At 38.0% G+C, this 12,596-nt stretch overlaps 1 protein-coding gene across 1 annotated transcript; it reads right to left on the bottom strand.

Annotated features, from left to right (window-relative positions):
- Positions 1-2,209: 2,209 nt before the first annotated feature.
- LOC140519706 (major urinary protein-like) lies at positions 2,210-6,194 on the bottom strand. Its single transcript, XM_072633012.1, has 5 exons — positions 6,086-6,194; positions 5,399-5,506; positions 3,755-3,856; positions 3,504-3,548; positions 2,210-2,411 (listed from the first exon to the last, which is right to left on the bottom strand). Exons 1-4 carry the CDS (start codon positions 6,096-6,098, stop codon positions 3,526-3,528), a joined length of 246 nt encoding a protein of 81 aa, XP_072489113.1. The 5' UTR covers positions 6,099-6,194; the 3' UTR covers positions 2,210-2,411; positions 3,504-3,525.
- Between the last annotated feature and the right edge of the window lie 6,402 nt (positions 6,195-12,596).

Below are 12,596 nucleotides of genomic sequence, written 5' to 3' on the forward strand. Positions count from 1 at the left end.
AATGTATTAAAGACTACACTAGGAGGGGAAAAAAGAGAACCAAAAAAGTAATTGGGTTTTACTTAGGATAGAGGGATTGATCATAACTGACAATAGAAATGAATCAAACACTCATAATGCTTCTTTTGTTTCTGCAAAGCAGTTTTTAACTGAATTTTGAAATGGAATTTATGGTGTGAAAATGACAAACAGGGAAGGTAATAAGAATGTATGCATTGCCTACTAAGTTCCAACATTCTTGCAAGGCACTTGCTATTCTTATTCCTGTTTAGTAGGTATAGTAACTGAGGCAGATAAAGAGTTAGTGACTGGCCCAGGGCCTCATAGCTAGTAAGTATCTGAGGCTGGATTTGAACTCATATCTTCCTGACTTGAGACCCAGTCAGTCTATTTACTCTGCTACCAACCGTCTTTAGGAAATTGATAATGAAGATAAATAAAGGGTGTGTTTGGTAGGAAAGCACTTAGCTATCCATAAGGCACCCAAGACATCCATCCTAAATTAAGTATATCCTCAGGTTGTGAAAGAATAGGCAGATGTGATTGCTGAGCCACTGAGAGTGGTGTTTGAATGACTATGGAGAATGGCAGCAACATCCCATGATTGCAGAAGGACATATGTGCGAATTTTCTAAAAAGGGGAAAGAATGCAGTGTGAAATTATAGAACAGTGAGCTTGACTTGTATTCCTGGAAACATTTTAGGATATATCATTAAAGTGATTGTTGGTGTCTATCCAGAAAGGGAAGCGGTCATTTTCTAAGTCCTGCCTGGCTTCCTAAAGAACAAGTCATGCCAAACAAAGCTCATTTCCTTTATTCACAGGATTCCCAAACTAGTAGATGAAGGGAAGGCTGGGGATGCATAGTTCAAATGGATGTCAGGAGAGCTTTTGATAAAGGGTGTCATGCTATTCTTCTAGACAGGAAGGAAAGGTATCTACTGGAAAATAACTCTAAAAAGGAAAAACAAACCAAATCTAAAGTAATTGACCCTGGATGAAGAAAGGGGTAGACATCAATACACCAAACTATAAACCGGGTGCTAATAACACCAGAGATTCAAATGACCTTGTGCTTTCTCCCATCTATCCTACCTACACAGTGTGTATCTCCTTCCTCTGTGCCAAACACAGACAACACAAATAATCTCACTACTTCATGATTTAGACTCTGTCTGTCATGTTCTCTACTTTTATTTCGTGACAGTAGCTTAGACTGACCTCACTTCTCTCTACAACATTCGTAAACGATAAATGGTAGAACCCATTATTCCCAATTACCTATATGACCAGAAAAGGGAATATAATTCAGTGGGGTGGGAGAAGATGGTGCAGTGCATATCTGGCTAAAGAGGGAGAGGTTTCTGTGCTTGATGGAAAGGCTCCTGTTAGCTTGTGGTCAGTTTCCTTCTAGAAATTTAGGTAGAAAGCAGGGAACTAGCTAGGCATTCACAGTGTCCAATGCAAGAAGCATGAGGCTGATCAGTCTCAAGATGAGTATGAACACATTGGTAATAGAAAGAGGAGATTTGAAACTATGAAGAGGATTATTTCAGACAAATTATTAGGAATGGGTGATGTGAATGAAATGGGCTCAAAACAAATACAAACAGCAGGAAAGAAGAAGACTGGATATAAAACAACTTCCAAGCTGATTAACCAGAAATTTGCCTCCTAAAGACAGAAAGGGAAATGAATACAAATTGCTTCATTTTGCTTCTGGTTTCTTACTGTATTACTCTAGGTGTGCTTACTCTGGACGACTTAATAGGTGTCTTTGCTTTTTGTTAACCGAGTCTACTGGCTAACTAGTAGGAGTAAGGATGCCTTTGAAACCTTGGGGTCATTTTAGGAGAATGTATCCACAGCAACTTTATTAGCAACTTTGAGAGTAATCATCACCTTAAGCATGGAATCTGAAGTCCTGTAAGTACCATAGTGGTAAGTGGTGGGAGTGGGCAGAAAGAAAGAGGGTAATATAGACATGGTAATAAGTTGTAAGGAAAGGTTCACTGCATTAAATAGGTGTTGTATAAATATTAATAACTATCTCGTAAAAATTAACAGAATAAATAGCATGTGCAGATAGAATTCTGTCAGTTGAGGTGCCTTGGTGAACTCTTATAAACTGGATAATACCTCCTTGGGTGTCTGCTCTGCAATATCTGCCCACCTCTCCCAGATACCCAATTTATTTGGGACACAGTGGACTGCATTAATCATTTATTAGATATTTTCAGGCAAGAATCCTGCCTGTGACAAGGCAGAACAGGGAGGGGTACAGCATCCTCCTTGAGTCTGGAGGAAAGAACAGAAAGCCAGGAGAAATTTTCATCATCCATATCAACAATTCTTCAGATGAATTAGGAACGGTTCACAGAAACACAGGGATGTTTCATCTTAGGAATTCCTGTGAGACAGTGAAAGAATTCTGGTTATATAATATCACAAACTCACTTAGGAATTGGAAGTAAGAAGTAGAACTTGAAAGAAAGATGAGAAATTCACATCCTGGAGGTAACGTTGACCCACAAAAATGTACCTAGGAGGCATAGACTTCAAGAGACTCAGTAATACTGTGAGATAAATGAGAAACCCATTGTGATGAGGATGAAAAGCAGTCAAATAAAAATCCTTATTGTTATTATGCTCAAGCTAGGAAACAAAACTTTAGGAGGTGGAAAAGCATAAAAGTCTTTCCTGAATTAGGTGATTGTATTTAATGGATCAGATTGTATGGATTACAAATTCAGATTGTCATTTTAATCAACATGCCAAAACCTCAGCTGGATCCTAGCCACATTTCCGAATACTGAAACCTCTCCATGTCCCTCTCCCAATGCCTTCCTTTAATTCCTTTCCTTACTTTCCCTTCAGCCCCCATCTCTCTGACCATTCCACATCCTCAAATTAATCTCATTTACATCTTCTTTTGGAAAGGAGGGAAAGAAGCAAGGGACAGAATTTAAGTAGTCTTAATGAAAAGAGAATGTGAATCATGAATCAGCCGTACTGCCCCACCTTAACCACTTGCTTTCCCAGAAAATGCGAGGATGACAAAGGAGAGGTCAAGCACTGTTGAAGATTCTAATAGCACCCTATGCAGTAGGGTATTACAAGCTGATCTATATCATATATGCTTATATCTATATCCACATCATATCTATATCACGTATTTCTTTCTGTCTATCTGTCTGTCTATCATCTATCTATCTATCTATCTATCTATCTATCTATCTATCTATCTATCTATCTATCTACCTATCTACCTATCTATCTATCTATCTATCTATCTATCTATCTATCTATCTATCTATCTATCTATCTACCTATCTATCTATCTATCCGTCTGTCTGTCTGTCTATCTATCTATCTATCTATCTATCTATCTATCTATCTATCTATCTATCTATCTATGTAGTTGAAGACTAGTGCAACCTGCTCTGGTTTCCTAAAGAAATATGACTCTCAGGCAATAATCTCATAGTTTAAGATCACAAACCTGCATTCCAGGATGAAGTTCTTTATCTAAGTTTCCCACAGCGATCTGTGGAGACAAAACAGGATCCCAATGATTCTCAGATAGGAATCCTTCTCAGAGCTTTTCGTCACTATCCAAAAGGTAAGTGAACTAAGATTGCTTGGGTGAGGACAAGGGAAGTCAAACTGGGAGTGTTTCCATTCTATGGAATTCTCTCCTCCAGGCCTCAGATGGAAAATGGGGAATTAGAGACAGAATTCAGCAGAACTTACCATCTTGGGACAGGTCTCTAATTTGATCCTTCCTAATACCAAAGCTTTCACATATTTCCTCAAATTCCTGCTTTATTTCATCTGGCAGATCTGGAGTTCGGCCTGTAGTAAGGGTGAAAGTGAGAATGGTTCCTAAATCTCTCTCACTGAGCACTTTCAGCAATACATAGGAAAGGAGGTAGCTAGATGAATGTGGAATGCAGAGTACCAGGGCATGTGGCCTTTAATCTGGGTGACTTTGGATATTTCAATTGTCATATGTCCCAGTATTTGTTACAACTATTAATAAAGGAGGAAAGAGAATCTCTTCTTGATTTATCAGTAAATCAATTAACAGGCATGTATTAATCACTTACTAGATGCCAAGCACTATATAAGGCAATAAGACTCAAAGACAATAGAGAGATAGCCCTTTCCCTCAAGGACTTTACAATCTACTGGATAGAAACATCTTCATAAATAAGTAAATGGAAGTGTGATTCCCTGGGGCAATAAGGTCCAAACTTCTGTTACATAAGAAATATGAGAGATGAATAAAAAGTAAAATTTTATGAGGAGACCAGAACTAGATAACCTGGGGGGTGGAGATGAGAATGTAGGGGAACCTAGCGTGGGCAACCAACAGTTGTCTCCGAGACTGAGAGAGACTGGGAGGTATGAGAAGCAAATCTGGGATGTGAGGACCATGTGATACAACAATGAAGAGAAACATAGGATAGGATGACATTTCTGAAATTTTTAAAATTCCTCAACTCCTGATTACTTATCTCCCTTTTCCACATTCCCTCAGTCTCTCCCAAGGAACATCGTATCCTTACCAAAATTTATTTCTGTCTCTGAGGGGATTTGCTGTTTCTGCTTAACTGACTTATCATCTGATTTTAGGATAAATGTGATTAAGCATTCCACTGCAAACCTATGTTTGTCCTTCGGTGAGTACAGTTAAAAATGACAATAATGGAGCACCAAGAGGGAAGATACATAGACTTAATGGCTCAATAATAGGCCAGAGGCCTCCCCACTCACATTTCCATTACTGGCTAAAGATTTGGGATAGACAATAGAAAATAATTAATTCCAAATTTACCATTTTTCAGAGTAGAGAGAAAGAAAGATTTGCACTAGGACCTCTCTCTGACTCTTCTCTCTCTCTCTCTCTCTCTCTCTCTCTCTCTCTCTCTCTCTCTCCATCCCTTTCTTCCTATTTCTTCCTTTCTTTCTGTCTGTCTTTCTGTGTCTCTGTCTCTCTTTCTATTCCTGTCTTTCTCTGTTCATCTCTCCATCTCTCTCTGTCCCTGGCTCTCAGTGGCTTTCTCTCTCTTTCTTTCTTACACACACTTTCTCTTTGTTTCTCCGTCTCTGTCTCTCTCTCTTTGTTTCTCTGAGACCTAGCTCTTGCAAAGCTTGAATTCAACTTAAGTTTCAGAGCTGCCTTTAGAAGCTGCTAAAAGGAAGCTCAGCATGGACATTTTGCTGTACGAGGGAGCTTTTATTTTCCCCCTGATTTCATGTATTGTAAATTGTATTCAAACACAGTTTGGGCCACCCTCCAAAGCTACAGTGCTACAACTTATTTTTCTTAATGAATGATTTCATAAAAAAGACAAAGGGAATAGTATTAGTGTAGAATCATAGGATACATACCAAAGAGTTCTCCCCAAACAGTTACCTCTCCATTCTTGGTATTAAACAAGATAAATATCACATGCTCAGAGCTGAAACTTTGAACAGTGAAATCATTGTGTCCGTCATCTGTGAAGCCATCAAAAAGTCAGGTCAGAATTTTGAAACTACAGGAACAAAGGCAAAGACTTGGGACTTAGTAGTAGTCAAACTTTGTGCAAAGGCCTTTCTCAGGGTTTTCTGGTAAACTCATTTTCACTATAAGCTCTGCCATTCCATCCAAACTGTAATTTTGTTGACAGACCTATACTTTTTCACCATTCTTCTTATGTGTCTTTAGAGTTACAAATTTTTAGAAATGGAAACCATCCAGTCCAAACATCTCACTTTGTAGATGAGGAAAGTGAGGCCAAGACATGGCAAAAACACTTGCTCAAGGATACACTGTAGATTAATTTCCATTTCAACCTGATAATGGCTAATCAGACCTCTAGAACTCTGTAAGGAAGAAGAGAAGATTAAAGGGTATCATCTAGGCTTTATACCATGCAGTCTTGTTGTAATTAAGACAGGATTTTGGAGGGACATCTGCAAAAAGGCTCTTTTTGTATAGTTTCTAATCTTTTTCTACTTCTCTGTTAATCACTTGGTCCATTAATTGCTTGCAGAATAATACTGAAAGACATGGAGATGCTCATTTATACTTACATTCCACATACATGTGACCATCTTCTTTGATGAAAGCAGTCACAGAAAATGGAACACATTTTCCATTTTCCCTGGAAATGAAAAATAGGATTATAAGAACACCTCATTTTATGAAAGGAAATTTTACTAAGAAATACTCTGATGTATTAATTGGATTAATTTTAATATTATTTGAAAAATACACACTTTTTCATTTCTTACAATGGCATTATACACAACACTGAATCTAAGGTGGCTTCTAACTTCTTAGAAAGGATTGAGTTCACCACTTAAAAGATGTTGAATGTTTTAAATTAAATCTGTATGGCTTGAAAATCCAGAATCTCTGGTATCATGAATAATGGTGATATTTAAGTAGGGAAAATACTACATTAGAGAAAAGAACTCTCTCTTCAGTACTTATGAAATAAAAATGCTTTAGGATAATCAATGTGCTTTCCATTATTCAACCGAATTTGGATCTGGATTCAAATCCTGGTTCATCACCATTCTAACATTGTGACCTTGGGCAAGCAAGTCTTTTCTCCTTTTAGACAATTTGAGTTCTCATCATCTAAACAGGGATATTAATGTTCTGCCTTTCCCCATAAGCTCACTGTGGAGAAAACCTATAACTTCTTTAAAATGAAAGGACTACATATAAATATGAACTTTTCATTGTATTTTAGAGTCACAACATCTCAGTAGTAGAGCTAACAAACACTATCCAAATGCAAGTAGCTCAATTGAAATGATCTAAACTATTTTGTACTCCCTTTTACAAAAGATGGAAAAGTCGATGAGGAAAAAATGAAAGAACAAGAAAGAATCAAAGGTTGGTACATGTGAAAACAGAAATTACCTGGAAAATGTATTTATATTTGTATTTGACAATAATTTCTGGGCAAACAAGAAAGTAGTCTGGCAGAGATTAGGTTGAAGACAATGTTATACCATAAATGTATATGATAACTCAAAGTGATATATGGTTGAATATTAATGGTCATAAAAATAAGCAGCAAAGTATATTGAGCACCTTTCACAAGTACACTTAGGAGCATATTTTATACTGAATGAAATTGAAAAGTTTTTGTTCGAACCAAGTAAAATAACTAGAATGAGAAAGGAAGCAGTCAGTTGGGAAGAAAAACAAAGCTTTGAATCAAATACATCTAAGTTTAAAATAGTCAAACTATATAGGAATGAATAGCAATATATATGACCCAAAGCCTTTGCCCAATAGAGAAAGTTGAAGCATATAATAATAACATCTATAAAGTGTTTATTAGGTGCCACATACTGCGCTGAACACTTTGCATGTATCATGTCTTTTGATCAGTACAATAACCACGAAAAATGGGTGTTATTATTATTCCCATTTTACAAATAAAGAGACTGAGAGAAATAGAGGTGGAATGACTGACTAGAATTCTAGAAGAATTGTAAGTAAAGTTGATGCCCATAAATTGGGCTAAATCAGGTACTGCAAATTTTCTTCCCCTCTCTCTCACTCTGCTTTTTGGGTTCTTAGCAGAGGGTTCTCAAATATCCCATCTCTACTTGGAGATGGAGACTGGTGATTCAGGAAGTTTGGAACAGAAAGGAAAAGGTAGGTCCACCAACGGGTGAGATTCAAAAGATCAGAATTTCATATAAAAATACTATTAATTTGTATTGCCTTTCAGCACTGTGTACAAGCTTCCAATATTTAATTTCTCTTTCCTTGAACAGTTGGCCTGAATGTTCAAAAAACCAACCACATCCTGGGAACTTCATCACTAACTGACTCTTACCTCAGCCTGTATTGGTTAAAGGATGCCTGAAGTATTATTTCCCAGGTTTTTGTCCCCCCTTCCACATCCACCAATTAATACAGGTAGCACTTACCTTTTAAAATAGTTTGCATAAAGAACACTACCATTTTGTTGGGCATTGTTGACAAACATGCGTAAGCTACCTCCTTCCTCTATCTTAGATGTCACATTTGAGGCCAATGCAACAGTGAACCATTTTCCGTTAAGCTGTGGAAAAGTGTTTGGATGGGAAAAAAAAAAAAAAAAAAAACGTCCCTCGTCACTTGGGCATATAACATTTTCTAAACTGGGAAGGAACATAGTCCCATCCCTCATTATACAAATGAGGAGACTAAGACCTCAAAAATGAAGTATATCTTTATCCCAGTCCTACCAGATTCACACTTTATCTTCATAGCAAAGCCTTAAGCTCAGGAGACTAGGATTTAGGTGATCTGAGTTCTAGTCTGGCTCTGATACTAACTCACTCTTGTGACTTTTGGCAAGTTATTAACCTTTTAGTGTCCTAGTTGTTCATTTGTTCAATGCAAGGCTGGGGAACCTGAGGTCTAGAAACCACATGTGCCCTTGTAAGTCTTTTGATGTGTCCTTTGAGCTGAGTTCAAGTTTTACAGAACAAATCTTTTTATTGAGAAAATTTGTTCTGTGAATTTTTCATTCAGTCCAAAGTCCACACTTGAGGACCTAGAGGGCCACTTATGGCCTTCAGACCTCCGGTGCCTCCACCTTCTCCCTCCCAAACTGCCAGCCCTTCTTTCCTCTATACCCCCAGGATGGGTCTAATTATATTTGCACTACATGTTTCATGGCATTATTCTACTGATAACATTATTTCCTCTCGTATTACCATGTATCTTGGACTTAGATATGACTGGTAATTTCTTCATTCATTTGGGAGTTAGGGAGAGATTTTTGGCACAAGAACATAGAAGACCTCTACTGGGGTCCTGAAATTAATTCTCTTTCATTAATTATGAAAGACTTGTATTCTTTCTCTGACTCTAATCACTTATGGTTTTTGGGGATTCTCTTTTCTTCTACTTTACCTGTATGTGAGATATCTCCTCATCACGGAATTCATATGACATCTAATCCCAGTATATGTGCAGAACAAAAGCCCTCAAACTACTATTTAAATACTATCAGCAAAATGTGTTTAAATGGTAGGTCACAGAAAAGGAGACTTCCTGGAATTTATCATTTCATTTACTGTTGTCATCATAATCAGAGAACATAAATTTCCATTGTAATTGTTTTTCTCTTTTTCTTTTTTTTTTTTTGAAAGAATGGTATCTTACAGATTCCAGCATCTTACAGACAGAAATTTTTTATAGATCACCCAGTGCAACCATTCATTGTCACATGCAAAATCTGTTCCATGGGTTTATTTTTAAAGAAATAGGCCATGGGCACACAGTCATGGGTAATTTCATATTTTCTGCTGACTTTAATTCTTGGGAGACAATACAATATTGGTAAGGTCAGTTTGAGTGAGAAGACAGAAATGCACATCTTTTCCTTTCAGCTGCAAGTCCTATTTTTCCTTTATTCTGCCCAAAGAGGCTCTGTTTGTATTACCAGTTACCCTTACACCTTTGCTAGACAACTGTATCAGCCTGTTCCCTTTCTTGCTCACTTACCTCTGGTGAGTCTTCTGCTTTTATTTTGTGAGGCTGGAGGCCACAGACCAGGGCCAGTGCCACAGTCAGCAGTAGAGTCTTCATCTTTTGAAGGGTTTCTCTGTGAGGTTTCAGCAGCACCTGAATGTGTGAAGATAATGATGAATTATCTGGCTCTCTGGTCAGCTGCCTTTATGCCTCACTCTGGGGCTGGGTTCCTGATGATGTGGCACTAAAGAGACACTAATCCTTCAAAGTATACTTTATGTAAAGTCACTGTCTGGGGATTAACTGCTAGCCAAAGATGTCAAGGACAGATTAGTAAAGTACATTATGACAACAAAATTTTGACAATATTGTAATGCAAATTTCCAAGATCATTAGCCAAAGTCAAATTTGGCCACCTTCATCAGATCACCTGTATGTGTATCTTAACATAGCTCCTATGATTTTTGTCCTTCTGTCAGTCACGCAATTAGCTTCTCAAAAAGGATTACTCTGAGATCACCTTTTTATAAAATGTTGAAACTTGCCTACAAAGGACCTAAAGTAATGCAGTTTTGTCTTAGCTAATGTGGGAAGAGTGACCAGATAAAAAAACAACTCTCATCACTGTCTTCCTGTTTGTAGAAATTCAATAAATATCTTGTCAGTGCTACGGTTTGCAGATCATAATTCTAGGTATTGACCAAGCTGAAATGTTTGGACTTGATCTCCTGTGTGGTGCATATAATCTAGTACACAATAAAACATTCTAAGGACATTCTTTTTTCTGGTCTTTCTCTTTGAATTTAGGGGTATATAGTGCTCCCAGAGATGAAAGTCACTCTACCAATATAGTCCATTAACTCCTTGTGAATTAGCCTTCTTAAAGAGTTATATTGTGGTACTGAGAGGTTAAAAGATTTGAAGGTCACTTGTATGTCTGAGTCCTTGATCTAATGACTAATTTCAATTTGTCTTAAAATAAAATCTTATTCAACCTAACATATATTTATTAATACTCTATTATGTTCAAGAATCTGTAGTAGCTGGTAGTAAAACAACGACATCAAGAAAACAATCCCTGCTCCCAATTCATATGACCAGGTGAAGTTTACCACTTGTATATTTGAAAGTAAATCAATCACTCACATACACACACATATATATATATATATTATATATATATTATATAATATCATATAATTTCTAGTGAGTGAGAAAGTGCCTCTACTTATTAGTAGAGACATCATGCCTCATGAAAGGATGATCTGTGGAACCACAAGGAGTAGTTAAGAAGGGAGAGAAATCCCTTTCTCAAAGGCATGGTGTCAGCAAAACTATGTCCCTCATTGTCAATAACTAGCATTCCAGTTTGACTAGAATGGAGAGTGTGTGAAGAGGAAATAGTATGATTTAAAATGGGAAGGTAACCTTGACCCAACCTGTGGAGTGATATAAAGGACAGCTACAGAGGAGGATGTGTGTTTTGTCCTGTAAGTCTGCTTCAGAATCATCATGGAGTGGGGAGGAGCCAAGATGGCAGAGTAGAAAGATACACATATGCTAGTTCCTACCCCACAGCCCATAAAATACCTGTAAAGAAGAACTCCCAAGAAATTCTGGAGCAGCAGAAGCCATAGAACAACAGAGTGGAGGAGATTTCTATCTCAGAGAGACCTGAAAGACTAATGGGAAAGGTCCTGTCAAGCACAAGATGTGGAGCAGAGCCCAGCCCTGCCTTGGCCATGTGGCACGGAGAGGAGCACATCCAAGCAGGTTTCAGGGACAGAATCTCCAGTAGAAGTGCAGATCCCTAAACCCACAGGCACCAAAGATCAGTGAGAGGGTCTTTTTGGCTGGCCGAGAGGGGAGCAGAATGTCCCCATAACTCAGTTCTCTTCAGGAGGCAGCAGTAGAGGCAGCAACAGATGGTACTCCCAAAGCAGGCAGTAGCCCGCATCCATTGTTGAAGGTCTCATCAGAAATCTCCTGAGGGACAGCCCATGTGGTGGTCCTGCCTCCACTTGAGCAGCAGATCTTAATCTCACACTGAATAGCAGTGCTGCCCCCTGCCTAAATTCCCTGAGGCTTGGGAGCAGCTCTTTTGAATCTCAGCCCCCTATTCTGGCTTGGTGGAACTGGAGGCCAGGAGGCTGTGGAGAGGAAACTCAGAAGTCAAATAACTTGTTGGGAAAATGAGGAAAAAAGGGGGAAAAAAAAAGACCATAGGAGGTTATTTTCCTGGGGAACAGGTGTCTCCCCCCATCCTTTTGGATGAGGAAGAACAAGGCATACTGTCAGAGGAAGTCAAGGTCTCTGCCTCCAAAGGGAGCTTAAACTGGACTCAGGCAATAGAAGACCTTAAAAAACAAGTTAGCAACTTACTAAAGGAGAACCAAAAAAAAATGCTGAGGAAAACAACAGCTTTAAAAAGAGACTAACTCAATTGGAAAAAGAGGTTCAAAAAGCCAACAAGGAGAAGGAGGTTTTAAAAAGCAGAATTACCCAAATGGAGGAGAAGGGTCAAAAACTCACTGAACAAAATAATTCCTTGAAAGAGAAAATTGAGTTCAGGGAAACGAATGAGTATGAGTTAAACCAAGCAGTCAGTAAACAAAACCAAAAATTTGAAAAAATAGAAGATAATGTGAAACAACTCATTGAAAAAACAACTGACCTGGAAAATAGATCCAGGAGAAATAATTTAAAAATTGTAGGACTACCAGAAATCCATGATCAAAAAAAGAGCCTAGACATCATCTTCCATGAAATTATCAAGGAAAACTGCCCTGATGTTATAGAATCAGAGGGCAAAATGGATACTGAAAGAATTCACCAATCACCTCCTGAAAGACATCCAAACAGAGAAACTCCTAGGAATATGGTGGCTAAATTTCAGAGTTCCCAGATCAAGCAGAAAATAATGCAAGCAGCTAGAAAGAAACAATTTGAGTACTGTGGAAATACAATCAGGATAACACAGGATCTGGCAGCTTCAACATTAAGGGATCAGAGGGCTTGGAATGGGATATTTCAGAAATCAAAGGAACTGAGATTGAAACCAAGAATCACCTACCCAGTAAATCTGAATATTATACTTCAAGGGAAAAAATG

Source organism: Notamacropus eugenii, chromosome 1 (genome assembly GCF_028372415.1).
Source record: "Notamacropus eugenii isolate mMacEug1 chromosome 1, mMacEug1.pri_v2, whole genome shotgun sequence".
Lineage (NCBI taxonomy): Eukaryota > Metazoa > Chordata > Mammalia > Diprotodontia > Macropodidae > Notamacropus > Notamacropus eugenii.

What these genes read in the sequence shown, in the direction of transcription:
- LOC140519706 (XM_072633012.1), bottom strand. An exon ending in TGTTTGGGGAGAACTCTTTG is followed by an intron (nt 3,857 to 5,398) that starts GTATGTATCCTA and finishes CCCTTACTACAG; the next exon opens with GCCGAACTCCAGATCTGCCA. An exon ending in TAGAGACCTGTCCCAAGATG is followed by an intron (nt 3,549 to 3,754) that starts GTAAGTTCTGCT and finishes TTGTCTCCACAG; the next exon opens with ATCGCTGTGGGAAACTTAGA.